This window comes from Phyllostomus discolor, chromosome 4 (assembly GCF_004126475.2).
Source record: "Phyllostomus discolor isolate MPI-MPIP mPhyDis1 chromosome 4, mPhyDis1.pri.v3, whole genome shotgun sequence".
Classification (NCBI taxonomy): Eukaryota; Metazoa; Chordata; class Mammalia; order Chiroptera; family Phyllostomidae; genus Phyllostomus; species Phyllostomus discolor.
In genome coordinates, this window is record NC_040906.2 from 208,599,212 (window position 1) to 208,626,625 (window position 27,414).

Sequence of the window (27,414 nt, forward strand, 5' to 3'; positions counted from 1 at the left end):
GGTCGGCAGAGTTGGCAGGGCAAGGCCTGTGGGCCGTTGTGTGCTGGGGCGTGAACTTGGATTGAACCTGGCATATGCCCCAGGGAAGGGACACCCCAAGAGAGCCACCCGGCCTTCCGTCTACCCAATCACAGCCCAAGAGAGCACAGAGACAACTGAGGGCAAAACTTGGCCGGGGAAGGATCAGCCCAGGGGAGGGATCAGTCCAGGGGAAGGATCAGCCCAGGGGAGGGATCGGCCCAGGGAGGGATCGGCCCAGGGGAGGGATCAGTCCAGGGGAGGGGTCGGCCCAGGGGAGGGATCGGCCCAGGGCGGTGGAGTTGCTGTCTGGGTGCTGACCGCCGGAGTTCTAGCCGGTCCCTTCTAGATGTGGGCGGCACACCCTCAGGCCACAGTCCCAGCCCCGAGAGTAAGACGAACAGCATGACGCCGTGTGTCTTCCGTCATGGCACACAATATCCTCTTTGACTGTCCGCCTGGTCCCTGCTGGCGGCCTTGACTGTGGCTGCGGGAGGGGCCCCCACTGCACTCCGTTTCCATGGAGGTGACGACACCCCGCCGAGCCCTGGACGCGCCGGGCAGCGCTGTGCGGAGCACCCGCAGCGGAGAGCAAGGACGCCCGGGCCTGGGCTCCCGAGATGCCCAGGGGCTTTGTGCAGGGAGACCTCGCTGTCGTCCGTGCTGGGAACCATGGAGACGAGGAGCGGCAGCATCTCCACCCGAGAAGTGAAACCGATTGTGGACGCGGCGAGCGGAGGGACACATAGAGGCCGGGGCAATCGGCCTGGCCCTGACCTGCGCCGTCCTCAGAGGCCTCCGCCGCTCCTCCGCGCTGTGTGCCCCGCCCCCATCTCACCGTCCATCACAAGGACCACAGAAACCACCTCTCCTCCTCCGTGGCAGGACGGGGGAGGGGCTGCGTTTCCCGTCACCAGGGGGTCCTCCCCGGCTGCCCCCCCCCAGCAGACCCTCATGGAAGCTGCTGCATGAACGAGTCCGTGGGCAAAGGCGACCCCGAGTGGGACGCCCAGGGAAGGCAGAGGACGCGTGAGAGCCGGACCCTCTCCGGGCGGTCTCCTGTCGCCGTTGGTGACACACCCACAACGCACACCTGCGTGGCCTCGCAGCCTGCTGACGGCACCTTGTCCCCACACACGCCGGGTTCACCGGAGTCTCTCCAGCCTCCCCTGAAGGCGGCTCGCCCACCCCACCAGAGGCAGCGCGCCAGCCTCCTCATGTGTGCCGGTCACGAGCGACCTCTCTTCTCCAGCCCCTGGAAGGCTGGACCGTGTCCCGTTCCCCGCCCGCCCTCCCCAGGCCTGCACCCAGGACCCGCCAGCTCAGCCATCAGGGCGGTGGCCCCTGTCCGAGGGGGCAGCAGGTCTGCGTCCCACACGGGGCATTGCAAGGGGGCTTGCAGCTGTGTCCACGTTCAAACGTGACAACGATAATACAAGGATACACTCTACTCAAGTGAATACAACGGTTATCCCACTTTTGCACCACCCTGCATGTTGAACAAACTGCATTCCATAACAACAGCATGAACAGCCCCGGCTGGGGTGGCTCAGTGGACTGAGTGTCGGCCTGTGGACCAAAGGGTCGCCGGTTCGATTCCCACTCAGGACACATGCCTGGGTTGTGGGCCAGGCCCCCAGTAGGGGGCGCTCGAGAGGCAACCACACACGGATGTTTCTCTCCCTCCCTTTCTTCCTCCTTTGCCCCCCTCTCTCTAGAAATAAATATCATTTTAAAGTCAGCCTGAACCATGAACGGTGGCTGTGCACCCCGAGCCTGCGGGCTGCAGAGCATCCTGCGTGGGGCGGGGTTTCCCGTTCTCACAGAGCAGTTTCTCGGGAAACAGTCACACCTTCGTTCTGACTCGACGGAGTCTGAGTTTTGGGGTGATGCTTGCTGACCATGAGCAGCAGCCCGTCCAGCCTCCTGTGTCCATTTCTCCCGGGGCACAGGCGCACAGACCTTCGGCGGGTGAGGACAGGAAGGGCAGCCCGGCCTCTTGCTGAAGACAGGAAAACTCGGGGTGCCCTCTCTTCCCCGGGGACAGGCCGCCAGGAGCGGCAGTGCGGCCGCAGGCATCTCTAGGAACACCCCCCCACGGCCTCCCGCCCAGCCCCAGGGCCCGAGGGGGGCCCTGACCCACAAGGCCCAGGCTTCCCTCTGCGGTTGGTGCCAAAAGCAGGTGTGCCAACACACTATTTTATTTTTTAAAGGATTTTATTTATTATTTTTAGAGAGAGGGGAAGTGGGGGAGAAAAAGAGGAAGAGAAACGTCAATGTGTGGTTGCCTCTCACATGCCCCCAACTGGGGACCTGGCCCGCAACCCAGGCCTGTGCCCTGACTGGGAATCAAACTGGTGACCCTTGGGTTCGCAGGCTGGCACTCAGTCCTCGAGCCACAGCAGCCAGGGCAGGACACATTATTTTTAAAAGGAGTGGTCGGGGCATCACACACTCCAGGGTCAAGGGGACTGGAAATGCCTGTGAGCCGGCAGGGGTGGGCAGCTCCCAGGCCTCAGAGGCCCATGGCCAGGGGACCCCCACTCTCGGGGCCCATCTGGGGGGTCAGGTCAGCCCTGAGACGGGCGCTCACCGCTCCTGCAGACGGATTTGCACGGCAGGCGATTGGAACCCGAATATCGGTGCCCGAGCAGTTAGCTCCCCTTTGCTACCAAACACCTTTCCTCCTCTCTGTCCTTCCTGCTCACACCGTTCCTCTCTCCTGAGAACTCCAGCGCGCAGGCACGGCCTCTGCAGACTGTAACGGTGCGGACCCTCCCCCGCCCTCCCGCTGGGGTGTCGGCCCCCGGGGACCAGGGCCCTCGGGCTGGGAGGCCGGGGGATGCTGGAACTCCCGAGGGTGCGTGGGGAGCGGCAGCGGGGAGGGAGACACACCGGTCGGAGGAGTAGGTCAAGGTGCAGAGCGTCCTGGGAGCCGGCCCATCGACCCCAGAGAGAGACGAGAGTTTGGGGCAGAGGACTCCGAGGAACGCCCCCTGCAGGGCTCGGTGGGGGCGGGGGCCGGGGGCTCACGGATCTCGGCACAGGAACATGTGCGGACGTCGACCGCGGAAAGGCGGTTTTCTCTTGGTTCAAGCGTCGGAGCGTCCCTCCAGCAGGAGCCGGGGACACAGCACTGTGCCAGGAGAGAGGGGACGGCGTGGCCGCGTGGAGGGACACAGCCAGCCCGAGGGGCTCCCTCCGGCCAACCCGGGGCCGTCTGAGCGTCAACACGATGGAAGCCCCAGACTGTGGGTCACGGGGGAGGTAGGGAGGGGCCTGGAGTCCGCACTGACCCGCGTCGCTGGGCAACGTGCCGTAGGTCACGTTTGAGGAGGAGCGGGGAGTGTCCGCAGCGGCACAGTCTGCCCACACGCAGTCGTCGCCACTGACCACTGACCCCCGGGGAGACAGGAGGCTCCTGACACCTGCCTGGGGCGCTGTGGCCGATGGGAGGGAGAAGGGGGGTGGCCCAGAGTCCCCCCTGCAGGGGGCTCCCCGAGCAAGCACCGGCCAAGGAAACATCCTCAGAAGCCAGGTGGGGGCACAGCCCTCAAAAGAACCTGCCTGCAGCCGCACAGGGGCCAAGCACATGGGCACCGCAGGCGTCCTGAGGAACGTTCCGGAAGGAAGCAGACCGAGGGGCTCCCTCGGCCCAGCCGAGTCAGCCTACAGTTAACCAGACAGTCTGGGTCCGCGCTTGCTCAGTCCCTCACGGGGGCGGACCCCCTCCCGGAAGCCCTGGGTGGAGGCGCAACCCTAACTCTTCATCGTCCCCTGAGAGGAGGGCGCTAAGGATCAGCTCGGAGAGAAAGCGGGGGGCGTGGCCAGCGGGCCCCTCGCACGCGTCGGGCAGGCAGGGCGGCCTGGCCTCCAAGTGCTGGTACCGGCCAGGTTCTCCGGAGAACAGGAACCGGTTACGCACTCGTGCAGACACACCTCCGTTCCCCGTCGTCCGCCATCGTGAACCATTCGGTTCTCCGCCGAGTTGTTCACGGAAAGAGCGTCTCCGCTGTCCAGCAAAACTCCGTTTTGTTTTGTTTTGTTTTAAGATTTTATTTATTTATTTTTAGAGAGGGAAGAGAGGGAGATAGAGAGAGAGAGAGAGAGAAACATCAATGTGCGGTTGCTGGGGGCCGTGGCCTGCAACCCAGGCATGTGCCCTGACTGGGAATCGAACCTGCAACGCTTTGGTTTGCAGCCTGAGCTCAATCTACTGAGCTGCGCCAGCCAGGGTGCTAAAACTCTGGTTTTTTAAACCCCTTTTGTGCTCACACCCGTGGGATCGGTCACACATCTCAGGTGACAGCAAAGGGGAGAATGTGTCAGTGTGACCGTGCTTTGGTGTTGCAAGAAATCGCTTCCCCAACAGCTTCCTGCGACGATGTAGGTCTGAGGCCTGAGGCCCCACGGTGTGTGGATGAGAGAGAGAGAAAGCGACAGACTTAGTCCCAGGAAGCCCCCGAGGCCGCGAGAGCCGGGGAGGTCAGACTCTGCAGCTCCCCTGGGAAGTCGGCCGGAGGGTTCCTTCCTTCCTGCTCGGGGAGGTCGGCCTTCTGCTCTCCCCCGGCCTTCGCCTGATCGGGCGCGGCCCACCACGGGGGGGGGGGGAGGCAGGCTGCCTTCCTCCAAGTCTGCCCACGTGAAAGCTGACCTCGTCCCCACGCACCCTCATGGAAACGCGCAGAGCGACGTCTGCCCACACACCTGTGGGCACCGTGGCCCAGCCGGGTGCACACGCGAACCTCAGCAGCGCAGGGGATTGGGGTGCAGTTGAGCAGTGAGACCAAAGGGCGGCAGGGCGCCATGTCCACCCTGCTGGGCCACGTCCCCACGTCGTGGTCCCATTATTCTACCACAAAGCGGTGCATCGCCGGAACTCCACAGCTGTTGCCCCACAGAGTGCGGGGACACGCAGCCAACACTGGGCCCCTGGCCCCACACTGCTGTCGCACGCAGGGTAGACGGAGGCAATGAGTGTGGCTTCCTCACCCGGGCGTCTGGGCCACCAAGGGCAGCAGTTTGCCATGACCTTGAACGGGCCCGGTGAGCAGTGTTGTCAGAGACCTGAGTCTGGGCCCGACGAACTGTCCCCATCGCCTTGAGGGGGGTTCCCACACAGAATCCCGCCGTGCCACACAACCAGCGTGGCTCGCTGCCGGCTTTGCCTCTCTTTAGCGTGTGAGCGGTCGGGGCTTCCCAACACGCAGGCAGCGTGCAGCGTGCGCGGCTCGCCCACCCTCGAACACAGGCGTGTCACGCGTCCCCACAGCTGCACGACTTTTCTCCGTCCGCCTGCATCTGGAGTGCACCCGCCCAGCGGTGACAGGCGGCAGGACGCGCATCTGTGACAACCAGCACAGTAGCCTGCGGCAGCACCGAGGACAACGCAGAGGCAGACCCGCCCTGCGCGAGACCGAAAACCGGGTGCCCGCTCTGTGGGAATCGGCGCACGTCTGAGCCGCGCCACGCTCCACGGGCTCTCCCAGAGAGACTGTGCAACACAGGAAGTCTGGGGGGGTGGAACAGACAGGGGGTCCCGGGGGCAGACAGGGAGGGGGCAGTGTTGCCGCGATGCCCCGGGGGAGCTGAATGGAGCCTGGTTCTCGGGTCGTGCTGACGGCCCGTCTGTTCTGCAAACTCAGGACAGACAGTGCGTGAGGGCGGCCCCCGCGGTAAGGCTTGAAGCAGACCCCTCGCTCCACGGGCAACGAGCCGTGCTCCCCCGGGAAACGCGAACTGCCCCTGCCTGCGGCTGTGACCTGAGGCGGTGGCGACCACCCAGGGTTTCTGGTCCATGAGTGCGGCCGCCCCTGGGCGCGCACCACCCCGGGCTCCGCACCTGTGACGACGACGAAGGGAGACCGCCGGGGGCGGCGGCCGGCTTCCGTGCGCCTCCCGAGCCTCAGCGCCTGCAGCCCCAGCCCTGGCTCTGTCGGGCAGGACTCGAGATTCAGGGGACAGGACGCGCACACAGGACACAAGCAGGAAACTGTTTTGCTTCAAAAAAGCCTCCCGTTGTCTTCAGGGCCGTTGTCCCCGGAGCGCAGAAGGCAGGAGCCCTCGGTCACGGCTCCAGTTTAAAAGCAGGCTCAGGTCCCCGTGGTTCTCGCTGCCTGCACGCGGGGACTGCAGGGCTGATGGCCCGGGACACACGCCCGGCGGGCATCACGAGCCCTGAGTCACCGCCACTTCCCAGTCCCAGGAAGAAAGGCGGAGAAACGGTGTCATCGCAAATCCAATCTGCCCTGATGTAAAAAAGTGCTCGTGAATTGACTGTACCCCCGGCCCACGGGGGGGGGGGGGGGCGTCCCCGCGAGCAGCCTGCGTCTCCCTGCTGGTGGGGACTCCCAGGTCTCAGTGCGTTCTCAGTGAGGGCCACCCTCCGGGGCACGGCGAGCGCACGGCCACCTCGCCGGGGACAGGCAGTGTCTGTCCACAGGAGCCCCAGCCTGCACCAAGCCCGCTGGGTTCGGGAGCTTCCAGCCGACTCTCGGGGCTCTGAGCAAAGCCTCAGCTCACAGAGCCCCCCCGCCCCACAGCAGCCGCCCGCCCCCAAAGCCTCTCTTTCTCTGCAGCAACCGGGGCCCACAGGACCGGCTGAGAGGGAGGCTCACGAGGTAAGAAATTCGGAGCGTGCTGGCCACGGGCAGGATGTGATGACATCATCGTCTCAGCCGCCACAGCACCAGCTGTTTGCACAGAACACGGACAGCCGGGGGCAGGAGGCGGTGCCCACCCACACCCCCGGGAAGCTGACCTGCTCCACCAGCCTCGTCCTCCCTCCCTCGGGGTCGGCTTTGCCGGTGAGGGGGCCCAGGTGGTGTTTTGAAAGTGCAGATGCCCCCTGTGAGGCCAGGCCAGCAGCTCCCCGTGTGCCTGAGCGCGCTGGGTAATGACCCACTCCTGTTGCTAGGTAACAGGGCAGGGTTACACCTCTGGAGGCTGCAGGGAGAACTCAGCAAGAAAGAGCCGCCTGCCCGTGAAATGCCCAGGAGGGGTCTGCAGGCGCTCACGCTGCAGACCCACTGCCCTCACGCTGCAGTCCCACTGCGCTCACGCTGCACTCACACTGCACTCCCACTGCCCTCACGCTGCACTCTCACTGCGCTCACGCTGCACTCCCACTGTGCTCACGCTGCAGTCCTGCTGCGCTCACGCTGCACTCACACTGCACTCCCACTGCCCTCACGCTGCAGTCCCACTGCGCTCATGCTGCAGTCCCACCGCAGACCCACTGTGCTCATGCTGCAGTCCCGCTGCGCTCACGCTGCACTCACACTGCACTCCCACTGCCCTCACGCTGAACTCCCACTGTGCTCACGCTGCAGTCCCGCTGCGCTCACACTGCAGTCCCACTGTGCTCACACTGTAGTCCCGCTGCGCTCACGCTGCACTCCCACTGCCCTCACACTGCAGTCCCACTGCGCTCACACTGCACGGTGAAGCACACAGCACAGAAGGTGCTCGCGGCTGGAGGCCTCCCGCTCCCAAGGTCACCTGCGGCCGCCTGTCCTCCCGAGCCCTGCCCTGCGCAGGACCAGTGACGGAGAACAAGGGGTTGGGGCCTCGGGCCGGGGAAGCAGCTTTGTGGGAGAGGCTGTGCCCAGGGCGGGCGGAAGTGGGTTCACGGTTGTGAGTGTGCAAATCAGCTTACTCTCGTATCATGATTTATTCACTATTGCACTGTTTTCCGTGTGAACAACTGCAAGCCTCCTTTTGCCCACCCTGTGTAGATTCTGTGACTACCCACGGTTCTAGGCGTCCGCTGGGGGGCTTGGAATGGATCCCCTATGGGCGAGGGGGGCACTGTTGTAGTAGGCTTTTTTGGAAAGACAGGATTATTTTGAAAATATGGTTGTTCTGCCCTGGCTGATGTGGCTCAGTGGATTGAGTGTCGGCCTGCAAACCAAAGCATCGCAGGTTCGATTCCCAGTTGGGGCACATGGCTGGGTTGTGGGCCAGGTCCCCAGTAGGGGGCGTGAGAGAGGCAACCACATATTGATGTTTCTCTCCCTCTTTTTCTCCCTCCTTTCCTCTCTAAAAATAAATAAATAACATCTTTTTTAAAAAAGAAAATATGGTTGTTCTGAGGATTAAATAAATATTTTAAGTGCTTAGCACAATACCTGGAAAATAGTGAATTCTATTTTTAAGTTTTTTGATAAAATATCAGTATATCTTAGATAAACAGATGGGTCATATTTTAACCCACATGGCTGGAAACACGACAAAAAGGCAGAGACCAGGGAGAAGCGAGGTGATGAAAGGGTGGTGTTACTGGAGCCTGGGACAGTCATGCCCTGGATCGCCAGGTGTCCTCACTTCACAGACGCCGTCGCAGGACAGTGGCGGTGGGGGGAGGGGAGGGGCATGCACGCAGCAGCCCACCCAAGCCTGGGCTCTCTCCTCATTTGCAAGGAGAGCCACGCTACCCACGCGTCACAGGCAGGGCACCCTGAAGCCTGGGCCCAGAGCGTTTCTAAGGACTGTGGACCGACCGGTGACCCAGGCTGCCTCCCGGTAGGTAGAGAGGGAGGGACCTGTGTAAACCGACCGCGGTCCAGTTTGCGGGGCGGCTCCCGCGCCCGGGTGGGAAGCTGCCTGGCACTGCCTGGCACACCCAGGTCCCCGGAGGAGATGCGGGCGCCCTCAGAGCACCTGCCAGCACCTGGCCCCTGGAGCACACGCCTGCCCCCACGCCAGGGCACGGGGGAGACCCTAGCCGGGGGCGGGGGTGGGGGGGCCCTGTTTTGTCAGCCCTGAGGTGGGGGAGGTGGAGACGCCCCAGCCTGACGGCAGGTGCCCAGCCCACCCGAGGGCAGCCCGCCCTCAGGGACCACGGCGGGTTCTCCCAAGCCCCAGCCACCTGCCAAATAAACGCCCAGGTGCCTGCCTAGTCTTCCAGAGGTGACAGATGAATACAGGAGGAAAAAGAGAAAACGTGGCTTTATTCCGAGCACTGCAAACTCCACTCTCAGACGAGACGTGAAAGCAGAACGATCGGGCTGAACGGCGGCCGCCAGGAACACGGGGCCGCGCCGCCGCCGCGCTCGGCGAGGGTCTCCTGCGCTCCCAACCGAACCGGCGCACTTCGGGGCGGGGCCTCAGCGCCCGCCCTCGGGGGGCGGGGGGTAGAAGACCGGGCCGTCCTCGCAGACCTCCAGGCCCCACAGCGCCCCCGCCGGCCGCGCACGCCCCCTGCCGCCCGCGGGCTCCCGCGGCGGCTCCCCGGGGTCCGTGCAGTTGCGCAGCTGCAGGTCCTTCGTGAAGCAGAGCTCGATCTGGCCGAGGGCCTGCACCTCCTCGTCCTGAATGAGGGAGGAGAGCCGGGTTAGGGTGCGGGTCCGGGTCAGCATCCCGGCTCCACCATCCCCACGACTTTGAACTTGAACCAGAGGCGGCTCCCAGCCTGGGATCCGGGCTCCAGGAGCAAGCCCCTCCCCCAGCAGCGACCTGGGCCACGCCCCGGTGCCGCCGGGACTCCCGGTCCCCACCGCGCACTGCCGTCCCAGAAATTCACACAACTGCAGGGGCAGGCCGGCAACCACACACACGGTGCCCCCGACGCCGGGGTGGGGGGCAGCCTGGTGGGCAAACCGGCAACGGCATCCTAACCCCGAGAGACTCGCATCTCCCGCGGCGGACAAAACCGGCTACAGCTTGTCCGTGAACTGGACAGAACCATGGAGACCACGGAGGAAACATTTGTAGCTCAGAAATGTTCAGCCGCGGCATAGCCCCCTCTAGGGGCCTTCGGGGGCGGGGTGCATCCCGGGAAGGGGTGAGTCCTGAGAAAACCGACCCTGTCTGCCTGGAGCCGGAGAGCAAGGTGAGTTCCACACACACACACACACACAGCACCCACATAGTGCGTGCCCACATTCCCACCACACACACACACACACACACGCCCGTACCCCACGTGCGCACATGCACACACACACACACACACACACGCAACTCCGCCCCTGTGAACTCTGTGGTGAGCTCCGAGCTGCCCGCAGAGGGGAACCCGCCCTCTCAATATAGACCGGGAGGCCCACGGAACAGCACCCTGACCTACCTGCTGTGGCAGAAGGCACTGGACTTTAGGGACGACCCCGTACAGGCTGGCAAGGGCATCTTTGATATCTGAAATCTGGGGTCAGGAAAGCGCGTCAGAAGCGAAACTCCCACGGAGGAAGTCCAGCAGCTCTCCGGTCGGACGCGACGCTGGCCCACGTCCTCGGGGACACAGTCGCGGGCAGTGTCCTCGCTGAGCAGACCGGGCAGGGCGTGTGGGGAACGAGCCCCGGCCCGCCCGCCCGCGCCCCCACCTGGGGACAGGACGTGGCCCCCACCCCCTGGACCTCAGCCTCACACGCTCTGCTCTCTGCCCTGCTGCCCCCTCGGCTGCACCGGAGCCTGGGGGGCGGGTGCAGGAGCAGATGGTGCCCTGACGGTCAGTGCAGCAGCCGGTGCTCGCTCGCCGACACCTGCCGCTCGGTCACGCGCCGCACCGGCTCTGCAGCCTGACAAAGTGCCTGCAGCCGGAGGGGCTCCGGGAGGGCGTGTGGTCACTGCTGCCTCCGTTCGGTGTGGCTGAAACCGAGCCCTGGGCAGCACGCGGCGTGCACCCCCTCACCCGCTGGGCAGGAGTCCAGGTGACCCCTGGCGTCCTTACTCTCTCCGGGCTCCCGAGAAGGGTGGTCGGGGCAGCGGTCATCCGTCCCCAGGGTCACTGTGCCCGCCCTCCACTCCCTCCGTGGGGGGAGGGAAGGGCCCGACTAGACTCCACAGAGCCAGACCGAAGGGCCCTGGACGCCACACTCCGTCCTCCAGCCGTGGAGCCCAAACCACACGGCCATTACTGGTGACTTTCTACCCCGCTCACCCACACCTGCAACGGCACAGACCCACGTCCGAGAGCCGCACACTGACTCCGTAGCGGGCCGGAGAGCACCCACCACCGCGGGGCCTGCGGCCACACCGTCTGCCTGCCGGGCGGCTAACGGGGTGCCGCGGAGGGCGGGAGGAGGGGGCGGCTGGGGGTCAAGGTGACTTCGCTTGCGTGTGTGCTGACCTGCCAGTGAGGTCTGGTCACACTTAAGTCCCTACAGTTTTACCATAAGAACGAAAAACCACAGTGTCATCGTGAAAACAGGAACACACGCTGTTTCGTCCCCAAACAGAACGTCACGAGACCGAACGCTTCCCAAACTGCCCGGTCCGCACCCGAACACGCTTCCGGTCGTCGGTGTGAGCAGCCTCCCGCGCACACCTACCGCGCACGGGGAAACACGGCTGAACAAAAGGTCTCAGAAGCGCAGCGGTGACGCAGGAAGGGAGACCATCCGGCCTCGCTAAAGCCGAGGGCACCCCCAGGGTGGCCCTTCAACCCGCCGGGTGTCCCCCAGGCAGAAGGGACGCGTGTGACGAGACGCTCAGGGCAGACTGACCTGGTAGTAGTTGCCGGACGGCCGGATCCCCAGCTTCAGCAGCGCGCTGGAGTGCAAAGCGAAGGAGACACGTTAGCTGTGGAGCGGAGGTCCGTCTTCCTGTCTCCTTCTCTCCCAACGTCACGTTTCAGAGCGGGGGTTAAGATGCCCTCAAGGCAAGTGCCTTTTTCTCCCGCCAATAAGGGCAGCAAGCCGGTGGCACGGCGGCCCCCGCTTGCACCCAGCGCTGCGGGCCTGGGCCTCCTTCCGCTCCGGGTGCTGTCCTCGGGGTGCAGGCCCACCCCCTGCCCCCCCCCCCCCGCCCCCAGTCACCACGCCTGCTCTGAAAGACAGTTCGCCATCAGCTCGGGGCTCGGGGCTTGTCCCTGGAGATGGCGCTGGGCCAGGTCTGCAACCACACCCAACACCCCGAAGGCTTCCCTGCAGCACGAGGTTTGGACCGGCTCCAGCCAACCCCCCCACCCCCCAGTGCCGAGTGCTGACCTTCCTGCCTTGGGGAGGCACAGTGAGAATTCTCACACAACAGTGCCCCCCCAAAGCCCCCCAGCCCCTCAGGGCTCTCCGGGTCACCTGGGTGGGGGCCGCACAGAGTGGACGCAGGGACGGTGCGTCGGCTCAGCAGGGGGCGCCCCTTCAGCTGCGGTTCTGACAAAGGGACCCTGTGCTGACGAGCCCGCCTCTCTCTTGGTCCTGGTCTCTGGGCTGCGATGCCCTGGAGCACGGGGGGGGGGGGGGGGGGGGGCCCGGCCAAGGTCCTTGGAGCCCGGGAGGCTCACCAGCCCACTGCCTCCCCGGGCTGTCTGTCCGTGTAGGAGAAGGGCCGGACTTCAGAGACTTTGTGCCCCAGTGCAACATTTCTCAGATCTGTGTATTTATCACGGGTGACGGTGATCGTATTGTGAATATGTGGATCCAACAGAGGCTGTTAAAACGATAGCCTGTTCCTTCCTGCTCTGTTTCGAGAGTCAGTGAGACGGTGAACAGTCACCCCGTCCTTTGGCGGGGGGGGCCCTGCTCTGTTTCGAGAGTCAGTGAGACGGTGAACAGTCACCCCGTCCTTTGGGGGGGGGGCCATGCTGGCGGGGGCTGCCCGGCTCGGGCCACCAGGAGCTCCGGTGACGCCGGAAACCGCCGGGGAGATGGCGTGCGGCCCCCTTTGGCATTGACCCCCGGCCCATCTTGTCGGTTCGAGACAATCTGCCTTTCCTCAGGTTTGCCACTTTCCCACTACAGGCGAATTTTAGAAACCTGCTAGCTTACGGTGCTTGACAGGCTTGCCCCTGAGGGAAGGATGACACTCCGTGGCAGCGGCTTACGATGCAGAGGAAAATGCAGGGATGTTAAGGTTCCAGGTCTGATTTTAAGGCCTGACAGGCAGGTCGGACCCGGCCCCCAGCGGGCGCCTGGGGGACAGTTTCTGAGAGTTCTGAGGCTCAGGACTGGGGAAACCTGTCCCGTTGCCCCAGGGCCACAGCACCGGCCTTGGCCAGGTCCCAAGGGCCTGGGGGCTTCCCGGGGCCACGGGCCCGGCCCACCACTCTCCCCGCTACTCCATGGGCATCGCAGCAAAGGCCCAGAGGTCACCAGTGACCAGTCTGAGAACTGTCTCGTGCACTCAGTTCGCTTTCGGGGGAAATTGAGGCCGGACAAGGCACGCCCTGGTCGGTGCTGCTTCCCCCGGGCCAACACGCCGTGCAGTGACGTCCCCGCCCGGAGAGGCGGCCCAAGGCCCCGTGCCCACTCCGAGTGGCCAGGACCCAGAGCGACATGGAGGGGCCCAGCAGGAGACACGGGTACCGCCTGGAAGGATGGCTCACGTCCAGGGCCCACGGCACCGGGGGAGGGCGGCTGCCCTCGCTGGGTGGCTCCAGGCTCACCCGGGGATGGGGCGTCACACCTGAGAGAGCCGGGTGCAGAGGGGAGGCTGCCTGTGCGGGGCCACCAGGCCGAGGCGGGCGCCTACCTGTTCAGGGCGAGCCCGCGGTACAGGTCCAGGCCCTTGCCAAAGTACTTCTGCTGGGAGTTGAGGGCCTCCAGCTGCGCGACGCAGGTCCCGTGCTTCTCCCACTCGTGCTTCCTGGAGGGGTGCGGGACGTCCCCAGTTAGAGGGGCACGAAGCTGCAGGCTGGTGTGGCTCAGTGGATGGGGCGCTACCCTGCGAACCGTCGCCGGTTCGATTCCCAGTCAGGGCCCGTGCCTGGGTTGTGGGCCAGGTCCCCAGCAGGGGGCGTGTGAGAGGCAACCTTGTATCTCACGCACGTGGATGTTTCTCTCCCTCCCTTCCCCTCTCTCGCAAAGCAAACAAACAAAAATTTGTCTTCTTCAAAAGCAACAGTGTGAAAAGCTGTCTTGAATTAAGCACAGCATTTTCCTCCTCGGCTCAGCTCAGCTCTCGCCACGTGGAAAGGTGTTTGAACGGAGTGGCCTGCGGACCTGTGGGCTGAGCCTCAGGGGAAACCCCCCTTTCTCCCTCCCTACGTCTTGAACTGTATCTGCCCTCTCCTCCTCGGCCTCGTCCGCTGTGCTCTCGTGTGTTTCGGAGAGTGGCGGTGTCTCCAGGAGCTACTCCGTCCTATCTGACTTGGAGTGGCGGCTCCCGAGACCTGCCGGTCGTCTAACCCTCAGCAGAGCAAGTCGTTACAACGAGGCAACGAACAGGTAACAGATTGAAGCCACGCTGGCGAAGTGCCTTCCGCTGCCCTCGTTTTTGCCCATCGGGGAGGGGGAGGCATCACAGACGGCATACGGGGGGCCGTTCTGAATTAAAGGTTGTTCGCACCTCTCTGCCCGGAGGACCGGTTGTGCGGTCTGTCCCCCAGGTGTCCCAGGGTTCCACGGGAGCGCCCTGGCGAGGCCCTCACCGCGCCTGAGGCTCGTCAGGCTGCCAGAACTTACCAGAAGGAGCTGCGATTGGAAGGCGAGTGGAGGAAATCGGGCCAGTACACCTTCATGTCTTGCAACAGATCCTAAAATCACAGAATTTAGACAGACGGACGCAGGATGAGAACCACGTCATTGACAACACTCGGTGAGTCACTGTAACTCCGAGCTTACTCTGCACGAAGCGTCCGAGCTGCACGGAATCGAAACACGGAATCTGAGTAACCACGAGCACGTCTGAATGCCTGAGCTCTCCCAGGTGAGCGGTCCGTCTGGACCACGTAGCATTACTCAGCACTTAAAAAAGAAATACACCACCAGACCATGAAAAGACGTGGGGGGACGTTCCACACACGTGGCTGAGTGAAGAAAAAAGCCAGTCCGAACTGGCTGTGGGACCCCAACTCCACCACAGCGGGACCCCAACTCCACCACAGCGGGACCCCAATTCCACCACAGTGGAACCCCAACTCCACCACAGTCCGGGACCCCAACTCCACCAGTCTGGGACCCCAACTCCACCACAGTCCGGGACCCCAACTCCACCACAGTCTGGGACCCCAACTCTACCACAGTCCGGGGAAGGTGAAACTAAGGGAACTGAGAAGAGACCCGTGGTCGCCAGGGGTTGGGGGAGGGAGGTGGGGGGTGAACAGACAGAGCTCAGCAGATTTTCGGGAAGTGTCGCTGCTCCGAGTGACGCCGTGGTGGGGGTCATGTCACCACACGTTTGCCCAAACCCACAGAACGTCCAACACGAGGAGGCACCCTCATGTCGGCGATACATTTCAGTTGGTGACAAAGTGCCAGCGCTGGTCCATCTGTTGTAACAAGGGTGCCACGTGAATGCAAGCCACTTAACTTTTCCACGGGTTTCTAGAACTGCCCTAGAAAGTCACGTCCCGTGATGACAGCAAACAAGCCCTCTTCCCCCACCCGGCAGGGGAGGGGGAGGCCGACCCCCCAGGAGCGGCCCCCTTGCTGTCTCCATCGCCACCTGCTTCCCCCCCACCCCCCGGCTTCAGCCCCCACCAGCCCTCGGGGGGCGGCGGACAGTGACCAGACCACGGATTGCCCAAACCAGGCCACCTTGTTTGGCAGGAATGCTGACCGGGACCCTCTGCGGCCAGCCAGCAGTGCCTGACCCTCACACCTAACCTGGCAGCTGGAGCCACGTTGGAAAGACACGCGGGGTCACTGCGTTCCTCGGCTGCCCCGCTCCCAGCGCCCTCCCACGGGGCTCACAGGTCGGAGGAACGACGCGGAGCCAGCACGCTGGGCTCCCTGGCACCCGGCGCTGACGGGGCCCGGGCTCGCAGCTCACCCCAGCCTCGCTGGCTCCGCCCCAGCCTCGCTGGCTCCGCCCCAGCCACGCTGGCTCCGCCCCAGCCACGCTGGCTCCGCCCCAGCTTCTCAAGGGCTCTGTGCCCTCTACCCCGGGGCCCTGGCACGCGCTGCGTCCTCCGCCTTCCTCGCCCTTCCCCTAATTAAATCTGGCTCCAGCTCACACGCCACCTCCTCAGGGGAGCCTCGCTGGGGGCCACGGCCCTAAGCCCTGGCCACTCCTCTCTCCAGGCACCCAGCCTGCAGTCCCGGGCGGCCGAGGTGACATCGTCTCGGGCACCTGTCTCCCGACCGTCAGCAACGTGGGCCGGGACCCCGTCTGGTGGTGCTCGGGGTCTCCCCAGCCCGAGCACGGGGCCTGGCCAGCAGCAGGGGCTCAGTACACGGTCACTGAATAATAAACCCACCTCTGACTCCACCCTGGGGTCACAGGATGTAACCAGGAGTGTCCCTAAGGCACCTGGGGGAGACAAAGGGGGTCTGGGAAGAGGAAAGCACCTCAGAGGGGGTGTGTTACCAGCTTGGGGCGCACTAACGCCCCCTACAGCTGGCCCACGCCACTGAGGGCCCCACAGGAAGGGACAGAAAGTGACAGTCCCCTTGGGCTGGAGCCTGTGATGGGTTTAGAACCTTGTCCTTTCCGGGGCTGCACACTCCTGGGAGCCCATGACTCTAGCACCTCCCGAGTGTGCCCCGGGGAGCCAGGGAGGCCCGTGTCCTGAAGGCCGGGTGCCGGTGGCCCTGGCAGATGACCGGTCACACACCCCTGGAGGAGAGGGGGCACCTGCACGGATGTGCACACGCGTGTGTGTGTGCCTGGGGCAGCGCGTCCGCTGGCCCCTCTCTGGCCCGTGAGGCGTCTGCGACAGGAGCCTCTGACCGGAAGGACTGGCCACTTCCAGGACACAGCCCACGGCCCCAGGGAGCAACCTACCCCGCCCGGGCCCCAAAGGACGGCCAAGGGGCCGCCACCTCTTCTGGGAGCCACCGCCTCCATCTGGGTGCGCTCACCATCCACCCTGCTGGGGGAGGAGGGCGGGGATGGGGCCGCCGCAGGGACAGGGAGCGGCCGGGCGGGGCCTGGGCTGGTGGGTGAGAGCCCGGGGGTCCCACCTGCTGCCGCTGCCTGCTGCCCGCAGCCTGCTCCCCGGGGTCCCGCCGGAGGAGGAGGAGGAGGAGAGGGCTCGTTCCTGTTTCATTTAGGGGCCGAGTTCACACATCCCGAGGTGCCAGGGGTTCGATCCTGGCCAACGGGTCATGGCCCTCTCTTTAGAAGACAGCCAGAGGGCGCCGGTCAGCACCCCAGGGCGACACCCGAGGAGTGACGTCACGAGGAGTCCGTACCTTAATCTCGTTCAAGTCGAAGTGCCAGGAGCGGTTGCACTCCTCCGCTTTGTCGGCCCTGGAGGTTCGAAGGGGAAAGAGAGGCATTTCAGTGTCGGTCGGGATGCGGTCCAAAGGACAGGGGAAACACTTCCCTGCGGTCTGCGGAGGAGGACGAAGGGGCTCTCAGCGGGGACGCCCAGGACCGGAGGGGCTCAGGCACCCACCGCAGAGGAGAGGGGGTGCGGACCGCCCGGGCCCCACCTAACGGCAGCACCCAGCAGGGGGCGCTCCAAGGCCGGCCGGCGGGGCTCCAGCGGGGTGGGGGGTGGGGATCTCAGACCGTCCCGGAGCTGCACAGTGCAAACCCCGCCCCACAGCCCCGCGTGAGGGCGGCAGGAGCCCCGCCCCCTCAAGGGGAGGTGAGGGTTGAGGGGACCATGCGCAGAAGGGGCTCAGCGCGGACGGGTTTTTTACAGCCCCAAGCCCTCCGTCTGCATGCCACCCTGGCCTCACGTGTCTGCAGCTTCGGCTTGGGTCCCGAGGTCGCCAAATCTACGCTCCAGACCCCCGCTGTGTCCCCAGTGTCAACAGCTGCCCCTGGGCCGGAACAGGCGCCACCCCCACGGGGACGGCAGCGTCCCCGGGCACTGTCACCCCCTCCCACAGGGGAGGCAGCAGAGGCATGGGGCAACCCCAGAAACCCGGGGCCCCACACACTGACATTCCAGGTCCCCGACAAGCCTGGGGGAAGGTGGACTAGAGGCCCGGTCCCCAGAGCCCTGTTGCCGAGGCTCGCCTGTGCCCGCCGCAGCCGGAAGGGTCCTCCGTTCACGCGAGCAGCGGCGAGACAGACCCGGTGGTGGGGTATATTAATGTGCACAGCTCAGCACCTCAAATACGGGCCCGGGTAGCAAAAAAGAACAAACTAAACAAAATGCGGGCAAAAGCAGAAAAATAAATCTGGGTGTCTGTGAAGTGTGTATAATACAGATTATATAACCCTGGCTGGTGCGGCTCAGTGGACTGATCGCCAGCCTGAGGACCAAAAGGTCGCTGGTTCGATTCCCAGTCAGGGTGCATGCCTGGGTTGTGAGCCAGGTTCCCAGTAGGGGGCGTGCAAGAGGCAACCAATCTATCTCTTGCACATTGATGTTTCTCTCCCACTCTTTCTCCCTCCTTTCCCCTGTCTCTAAAAACAAAAACAAATAAAATCTTTAAAAAATAGTGATTAAAATATATATTTACACCCTGGCTGGTGTAGCTCAGTGGATTGAGCACGGGCTGCGAACCAAAGTGTCGCAGGTTCGATTCCCAGTCAGGGCACATGCCTGGGTTGCAGGCCACAGCTCCCAGCAACCGCACATTGATGTTTCTCTCTCTCTTTCTCCCTCCCTTCCCTCTCTAAAAATAAATAAATAAAATCTTTTTTAAAATCTTCAAAAAAATAAATAAATATATATATTTACTTATTGCCCCCCAAAGAAGAAATAAGAAAATTAAAATTTAATAATCCTAAAATATACCCAGAATCCTTAAATGCATCTCAAGATGGAACTAAATGACAACAACAGAATTAGGATTATGTGCGAGACACTAAAGGTATTTTTAAACGAGGGTCTGGTCTACTGAATAAACTGTAGGGTCTACTAAAGTAAACTCCGGACAAAACCTCAAGTGTAAGCACTAGGACCGGACTCAAGCCCCGACCCCCCAGAGCCAGCCCCCCGAGGGTCCAGTGCTTGCCAGAGTCCGTGTATGGTCCAGTAATCCGGGGGGCTCCTGCAGTTGTTTCCGACTTCCTGAAAAAAGACAGGCGGGGAAGAGTCGGTGCGTTGCGTACCAAAGTGCCCGTAGCAGCCGGCCTCTCCTCTGGCTCACGGGTGACACCCAGGACCGGGCTGACACAGCACAATCCTGTATCAGTTCATGATCATGTCACTCCCCCAACACGCCGGAGGGGACACTGCGCGGGGCCGGAGGTGGGACTGGCAGTGAGTGGACCGATCCTCCGCCCACACGGCGGAATTAAAAGGCAGTGTTCGCTCTCTGTCATCTGCTCGCAAATCATGTCGACCTGATGCAGACGCCGCGGCCCATGAACAAGCTCCTGCCATTTAACTGTGACCGGACGTTTGGGAACGAGGCTGACGGCCCCCGCGGGCCTCACGTCTGTCCCGGCACCGAGTCCGAGTCCGAACACGTCGGCGCGACAGGAACCACCGGGTCCGGAGCCGTGGGAATGCCGGGGCGAGAACGGGGGTGTGTGATGAGAGAGGAAGCACCCCCTCCGTGGAGCGCTCTCCGAGGCCCCCCAAACTGCTTAGCTACTCTGGAGTTTTCCAAAGCAAACAGCCGTCGGGAAATACATGTTCACTATCAAATGAGATATGCAAATGGAAAGGGCCAGGTGAGGGCCAGGTGAGGGCCAGGTGGGGGCCGGGAGGGGGCCAACCCCAAAATGAATTCCCTAATAATGACATTCCACTAGTTAATAATTTGCTGATATGTCACTTCTAAGCCTCAAGGCAGGAAGGCACTTAGGAAGGCACGTCCCATGAGGTTCCATTAGCAACCAGAACACACCCACACGGCCCCACAGCGGCCTCGCCCGCCGGGGACCCTGCCCCTGCCCCGAGGGAACGCCCCCGGCGGCGTGGCCCAGGACACAGCTCTCCGCACACAAGCCCTTCCCGCCACTGTCCTAACCTAACTGCCCCGGGGCCAGACGAGGCTGCCAACGAAACGGGACACAGGTGACAGGCGGCTGCGCCCGCCCCCCCGCCCCCACCCCCAGAGCAGAGAAACCACAAGGGGTGGGGGGGGGAGAGGGAGGACAATACTCAACAAGTGTGCAAAACCGAGCCGGCTCGGCCGGCACGTGTGCACGCTGCTAGAAACACTCCGGGCTGGGCGCACAGCTCGGTGGGCGTGACCAGTGGTGTTTCCTCTTCATTTGTCAACAGAAAAATCAGCCCGTGAGGAAGTAGGAAGGAGCCACCGGCCCCCGGGTGCCACCAGGTGGCCAAACCCCAGGGCGGTTATTGGCAGCTTCCCGCCCGCTCTCAGCGATTCAAGGAGGGGCCTCTCGTAATGCAGACTCTCGAGTGAAAACCTCAGAAACACCGTCCCTATAATGAGAGATGGCCCGGCACTGCAGCGTGGCACCTGGGGCCTGGGCCACAGGCAGCGGCTTTACTCCCCACCCATGGGGGCAGGGGCGGGGTGGGGGGGGGGACAGGTCCTGCAGGGTCCCGACAGGACACTGACACGGAGTCCCCTCCGTCTCAGACGGGGACCTCTCCGCAGTGACACCATAAGGACAGGGGGCCCAGGACCGGACAGGGGGCCCAGGACCGGACAGGGGCACAGACAGGGCGACCGGCCTGTGGGGGACACGGGGCCGCATCTGTGCCCAGCAGAGCCCAGAAGGCTGCGGTCTCCGCGGACACATCTCGACCAGAAATGGAGGGAGGAGCCGGGTCTGCCCTGCGGCGAGCTGAGCCCTGTCCCCGGCAAAGACAGGCCGAGGCCCTAACCCCCAGGGCCTGGGACCGAGGCCTCCTCTGGAAACAGGGTCTTCTTGGGCGTCATCAGGCGAAGGCGGGGGCGGACTGGGTGGGGTGGGCCCTGGGCTCTCTCGAGGCACAGAGACTCGGAGCAGAGGCCACCTGGGAGCCCGGAGCGGAGCCTGGGGTGACGTGTCTACGAGCCCAGCACACCCAGGACTGCCAGCAGCGCCCGAAGCTTCCAGAAGGGGCCGACCCTGCCAGCACCTCAGCTTCAGACGTCAGCCTCCAGAACCGAGGAAACGGATTCCTGACGTCCTGAGCCGCCCAGGTTGTGGCGCTGGGTCAGGGCCCTGGGAACCCGTCACAGGCCCTCGGGGAGGCAGTGTCCCCCCGGGAGCCCCTCCGGCACCTCCGGCACCTCCGCACCTCCCCGCCTGCAGCCCCTGGCCCTCGGCCTCAGGGAGGGACTTCCCACAAGCCACCGGGGTGGGGCTCCCTGGAGCGAGGGGCCCCTGGGGCGAAGCACTCACCATGCACACGGTCGTAGGCCAGTGGTGAACCATAATCAGCTTCTTCCACTCGTGGTCGCCACTGTGGAAGACAAGGAACGCGTTTCCAAGGACCGTTCCGAAGTCCCAGTAGACCAGCCCACCCATCATGCACGCCCTCACTCCCTGGAGAAGCCCCAGTGCCTGCTGCGGGCCAGGCACTCCTGTGGACAGGGGGCCGTCCCGAGGGAAGGGCAGAGTCCCCGGCCCGTGGGGGAGACGACACCCCCGTAAGTGAAACGCACGAGCAGCCCGAGGTCCCTCCGTCCCCTCCCCACGCGGAGAACAGCTGCCCCTGTTCTCTGCAGCACGGGGCCCTCGGACCGGGGGGTGCCCCTTCTGGCCCTGGGTGCCCCCTGGACACTGGGACGTCCCCGGAAGGGCCCAGGGCTGCGTCACATGCGGACTCTCAACAGGAAGCTCCAAGCCCACCTGCTGGGCTCAGCAGACAGACAGACAGACAGACGAGACAGAAGGGACTCAGGCTGCGGACGGAGGCGGCAACGGGACGTCCTCAAGCCGAGGGTTCACAGGTGACACAGGACCAGGTCCGCGCACCTTTGATTTCGTGCGCCAGTGAGCACGGCGGAGCAGGTGCCGAAGGGGGGTGTTAGGGAACCTCGGCTTTGGGTCTGAAACGGCGAGGCCAGCGCTCAGGATACAAGAAAAGCCGTGGGAACCGCGGCGTGAGAATCAGGGCTGGGAGAAGCGCTGGGAGCTTCCCCCCAGATGCAAAGCCTGACCTCGCCCAGGTCGAGACCGACCGACCGGGGCTGCAGGCCAGGCCACGGCCGGGAGCCCAGACCATCGTCACCCTTTGCGCTGAAACGGCCAACACCCCCGAGATGTCTGAAACACAACCCTCCCGAGTCACGGAGAAGCTGCAGACCCCCTGAGCGGAGGAGGGAGAGAGCCAGGCGCTGAGATCTCAGCCCGGGTCATCCCGGGAACGTGCCCGCCGACCCGTGCGGCCCTGGTGGGTCTGGATTGGCCTTGTCCCAGTCAGGGCGGCTGTCCGGCTAAGGAGGGTGCACGGCCTATGGTGTGGGGGCACGGACTCCAGCCCTGGTCACGGCTAATGCTGACTGACGACCCTCGGCCAGGTGCCTGCCCCCACCACGCATGCACCGTAGGGGGCAGGTGCTTTTGTGTGTGACTTCTTTTTAACCCTCACCCGAGGGTATGTTTACTGACTTCAGGGAGAGGAAGAGAAACATTGATCGGCTGCCTCCCGCAGCGCCCTAGGGGGCGGAGGGTGGAGGTGCGGCAGCGGTGGACCCCAAGTCTTTGGTGGCCCGAGGATGGCCACCAACCCACGCCACCCAGCCGGCCGGGGCGAGGGCGGGTGCTGCTTTTGTCTCTGCGGTGCAGAGGAGCTGCCTGCCGCACACAGCGCCCAGGTCCCGCTCAGCCGGCGCTGCACCACCGCCTCCCCGGTGACGCCCTCCGCCCGAGGGCAAAACCCGGCTAGTGCCTGTGGCTCTCCAGAAAACACGCTTTCTGGGAACACTGGAACATAACGTTACCTTTAAGAATATATGATCAAATAGCAATTAAAGCTGTCACTAAGAAGTTAAAACCACCTTTTCCCACACCTGTGTAAGCATGAAATCCTTCTCTTAGTGTGATCATTACTCAAAGAAAAATAGAAGGGAAAATTAAAACCCGGGACTCAAATTTTGGCTTCCTGCACGAAGTCAAGTGAGGATCCTGTAGGACACAGCCTGTTCACCGCCCCCTGGTTGTCACTGGGACAGAGGAAGGGGGGGGGGGTCAGGAAACTTAAAAGGAGGAACCAGCACCGTTTCACTAACTGTGCCCTGCATTTTAAACGACAGATGTGCCAGCAACCTCTGGGAGAACTTCAGAGCAGGGACACACCGAGGCCACCCGGCACGGGTCCCCTCCGATGCTGGGACCCTCTGCAGGACCCTCTGCGGATCCCGCCGCCCGCCCAGGAACCCGGAAGAGCCGAGGACAGCCGGTGGGACCCGCACCGCGCGCCCGGGGGCTCACCTACCTTCTCCAGAGCACCTGCGCGCAGCAAAGGGAGCAGAGGGCCAGGCAGAAGGAGCACAGGAAGGCGCGGCCAGCCGCTGCAGGCTTCATCGCGCCGAGACCTCGGGGAGGGACCCTGCAGGGGCGCGAAGGCTCCGCTTCCAAAGCACACGGGGCACAGAGGGTTCCGGGCCAAGCCTTGCACGTTTCTGAAAACGGACACTGTGTCTTAACTCCGTCTCTGCACCGGACCGTAAACCAGCGAGCAGCGCCGTCCGCCCCGCTCACAAGGGGGTTCCACCAACCCGGGCCCCGAGCCACCCCTCCGAGTGGACACCGGGCCCCGGACTCCGGTAGACCCCGCGCGCCGGTCCTCCGCCCACAGACCACCCGGAGCGCCCTGGAGCACCAGATCGCCAAAGGGCGTGCCGCCTCACCGGAGCCCGCCGGACGCGGCCGCGTCCCAGCCCGCGCTGCGACCCCCACTGCCACCCAGCGGTTCTGGCCGTTGCAGCCTCCAGGCCCGAAGGTCTCCGCCCCCGGCCCGGACACGCCCCGGATCCGCCCCCGCAACGAGCACGCCCCCCCCCCCAGGTGGACACGCCTCCAGACCGACACGCCCCCACAGAGGAACAGGCCTCCGACGCAGGCCGCGGAGCGCCGGGCTGGCGGACACGCCCCGCGACGCCCCGAGGTCGCGCCCCGCCCCCGGGCCCGCCCCCTGCCCGGAGGGCTCCGCCCCCAGCGCGGCGTCCCCTTTCCGCCCCGGCTCCTGGCCGAGGCTCTCCTCTCCACCGCGGCGGCCCGCTCGCGTCCCCCAGCCGACCCGTGAGGTCTGCTGTAGAGCCGCCCGCCCCGCTGTCCTTTGTGTCCCCGCCCCTGGTCCGCGCGCCGCGGCGGGCGCGGCGGTCTCCTCGGGTCAGCCCGCTACCTTCCAGGAGCTCGGCGGGCGCAGCGGCGGGTCCCCGCCTCCCTGCTGCAGGCCTGCGACTTCCGAGCTCCCCGACCCCGCCTAATGCTGCTCGCTCCGCTCCCGTCCAGGGTCCCCACCGCGTGCAGCGCCTCGGGGCCCCTGGGGAGAATTGCCAGGCGGCCGGCCGGGCTGGGCTGCTGCTCCCTGCCCCCAGGGCCGCCAGCCTCCTCTGAGCACAGTCGGGTGGAAATGCCAGCCGGGGGCCGCGCACCCCCCGCCAGCCAGCGCCCAGCGCCCTTGAGCGGGAGGACAGAGCGGTGCGACCCCTCGAGGCCGGCTGGAGGGAGGAAGGGAGGCCCCTGCCGGATGACAGCTGCCCGCCTCCCGGCCGCCCGCCGGTGCTCATCCCTCCTTCCAGGCCCTCAGACGCGGCCCCCTATGATAGCCGGGGACCCTGCATTGCGGCCCAGGGCTGGCTCTAACTTGAGAGGTGATCTCAGTAGAAACCGCAACCCTCACTCGCAGGGACACTGGAGATCTTGCTTCCCTGCAATGCGATGCCATCAGTTCTGGCTCAAATTCTCATGAAACTCTCTACAGGTCTGGACGTCTCCGACATAGACATTATTTTGTAAATACCTGTCTTTCCCTCCAGACTGCAAGGCCAGCCCCTTGTACAGTTTGCTCACTGCTGAGCCCCTGCCGCCTGGTAAAGGGATGGCAAACAGTAGGTGCTCAGTAAATACAGCCGTGGACAGAAAGCACGCGCCTCGCCCTGCTGGGGTCCAGACTCGGCGGGGTCTCAGGGTCCCCAAAGGCTGCATGGCTCAGGCAAACAGACTGAAGTGAGACACCGGGTGGGGTGCCAGAGGACAGCCAGGCTTTTGGGGCCCGACTAACTCTCTGAGAAAAATCAATCTTTATTTTTACAGGGAAGGTTATTCAACATTCAATGCATAGTGTGATTATTAAAACACAAATGGTTACCACAGAAATAGTTTCTAAAAACACAGAAGGTTTTACAGATCAATCATGTTAAACAAAGAAATAACCGAAAAGTACAGGAGGTCCCACAGATCAACCAAGTTAAACAAAGGTTATTTTGACCAAGAGGGTCATCAGTCAGATAGCCAACGAAGCTATACGGGCACAAACTTTCAGGTGCCAATTAGTAACTAGGTATCTATTAAGATTCTAGGGATTGGTCTAAATTAAAAGGGTGCAAGGGGTGATTTATAGGTTATATAGAAATTGGCTATTGTCCTTCAAGGTTAGATTTGTCTCGGTTAGGTAACTGGTATTTTGCCTAGGTTTTTTGATTCATACATCTTGCGGGGGCCATGTTTTGTGTTTGTTTCCATGTATTGGGATTATTATTCTCAACTGGAACTTCTTGCTTCTTTGCACTCCTGTCCAGGGTGTGGGAGGGGTAGTGGCTGTAATAAATCTTAAGCTTTTAACTGGTGACTTTTTAAGAAACATTCCTAGCAACAGCTTTCTTCAGTGGTCTGGCAGCTGGTCTGCCCATAGTTTAATTTTGTCTTAACTTCCCAGGTGGGGGAAGCAGGCAGCATTGGGGTTGCTAGGGGTCTCTGTTCTGTGGTCAGCAAGTCATTTCGCGCAGAATCAGAGGCATCGTGCAGATGTTTTGTTGTAACCCACAGGCATCTAAAAACCCCACCCCCTATGGCTGGCAGGGACAGGCACACAGGAGGAGACAGACAAGAGACCTGGCCACAGTCGCCTCTGCTGTGTAGATGCATCTCACCCGACCTGGCTGTGTCAAAGGTCAGCTGTGGGTCAGCTCCGGACAGCCCCCAGGATCTCCTCGTGTCACCCTCTCCCTCCCCCAGTTTATCCCACCACTTCTTTGTCCCTTCTGGCCCCTTTCACCTTCCCTCCCGCTGACTAATGTGGCATGCTGCATGATTCCGTCCTCTTTCCTCTCTTTTCTTTTAGGCTAAAAAACACCCGTTTCTTAAAACAACCTCCCCTGACACCGTAATTCCAGTTCTTTAAACCACAGTCCTGGTGTTCAGACACCTTTCCTGAGCACTGCCAAACAAAATCAGACCCTGACTTAGGGGAAGCTTTGTTGGAGAGGGTCGCTGCCGGCAAAGGGGCTCTTGCCGCAGAAGAATCCCTGACCTGGGACCTGCAGGTCCCTCCAGGGTTATGCAAAAAGAGGCTTCTCTGTAGAGAGAAGTCAACACAGTTAGAAGAACTGGATGAGGAGGACTGTGGCGGACACCAGCCAGCAGTGTCCATCCCTGCTGCGGATGCTCGTGGAAACACGAGAAAAACAAACACACGGACAACCAGGTCCTGTGGGGAGATAGGGATGGAACGGCCACTCTCTCTAATGGACAGCACGCTGAGTCACCGCCTGGGTAGGCTTTTATTAAGAATACAGACACAGTTTGTGGATTCCAGTCTGGCAGGGAAGATCAAAAGGAGTAGGTTGTTTTCAAAGGTGCTGGCAGAACTCCCACTGGGATTCTGGGCAGAGTTTGGGGTTTTATCACTTAAAAAGTCACTACGGGATCTAAAAGGCCAGTCTCGTTTCCTGCCCAGGCCTTCATATTCTAATTCAAGAGCATCCTCCAGCAAGCAGATCTCACAGGCTCTTGCATATCCTATGTCCCAGGCCTGATTACCCCGGGGGTCCGCCGACTCTGGTCTGGGCTGCACCGCCCCTGCTATTTTCACAGGCCTGAGTCGGGCAGAGGAGACAAAGGCAGCCAGGAGACTTGGATTTCTCACATCTAAGACAAGGACTCAGGCTTTGACAAAGCCAAGGGGGCAGGGGTCGATGTCCATCACCCCCCTTCATTTCCACAGCCCCGAGTCTCTTCCCTGAGGCCTCCTCGTGATCATGCCTGTCTTAGATAATTCCCCCCATGGGAAATCCTACCTGTCATTGGCTAACTGATCAAGCATAGGAGGCCAGGCACACAACAGGCAGTGTTCATGCCAGGGAAATAAGTTTTTGTCTCCTTAGTGGCTCCTGGTCCGGAGGTCTCTCACTCAGCCTAAGTCTCGGGGGGTTACAGCTTCCTGAGACCAGGCAGGGCGGACCCAACAGAGGACTGAGAATGTTTTTCCCTGAGGCCAGCCTGTGCCTCTATCCTGACCAATCAGAGAGGCCCCATCATGTCAACCAATCAGAGAGGCCCCATCATGTCAACCAATCAGAGTGGCCCCATAATGTCAACTAGAGGAATGTCGAAACCTGTAAGAATGTTTATGAGTTTATTTGAGCCAAAATGAGGGCAATGACGAGGAAGAAAAATCTCAGTGGATTGAGAACATGCTCAATAAAACAGCAGTTTTGCCCCTTGTTTCTACGTTGCAATGGAAGGAGGCATAGGGAGGGCCCCACGGCACCCACTGGTGGGGGGCTCGGGAGGCGGGGGAAACAAGGCGGGGGTCTGGGA

General features: G+C 62.9%; 1 protein-coding gene across 1 annotated transcript; it reads right to left on the bottom strand.

Moving 5' to 3' along the window:
- Nucleotides 1-8,948: 8,948 nt before the first annotated feature.
- RNASET2 (ribonuclease T2) lies at nucleotides 8,949-23,219 on the bottom strand. Its single transcript, XM_028503989.2, has 9 exons — nucleotides 23,087-23,219; nucleotides 21,049-21,109; nucleotides 18,753-18,808; nucleotides 17,028-17,085; nucleotides 14,355-14,425; nucleotides 13,423-13,536; nucleotides 11,460-11,505; nucleotides 10,085-10,159; nucleotides 8,949-9,329 (listed from the first exon to the last, which is right to left on the bottom strand). Exons 1-9 carry the CDS (start codon nucleotides 23,173-23,175, stop codon nucleotides 9,126-9,128), a joined length of 774 nt encoding a protein of 257 aa, XP_028359790.1. The 5' UTR covers nucleotides 23,176-23,219; the 3' UTR covers nucleotides 8,949-9,125.
- Between the last annotated feature and the right edge of the window lie 4,195 nt (nucleotides 23,220-27,414).

Excerpts from the sequence above, each read along its gene's own strand:
- RNASET2 (XM_028503989.2), bottom strand. The coding sequence starts at position 23,175 with ATGAAGCCTGCAGCGGCTGGCCGCGCCTTCCTGTGCTCCTTCTGCCTG. Across the intron at positions 18,809-21,048 it reads GGCCTACGACCGTGTGCATG|GAAGTCGGAAACAACTGCAG; the intron begins GTGAGTGCTTCG and ends GTCTTTTTTCAG. Across the intron at positions 9,330-10,084 it reads AGTGCCTTCTGCCACAGCAG|GACGAGGAGGTGCAGGCCCT; the intron begins GTAGGTCAGGGT and ends TCCCTCATTCAG.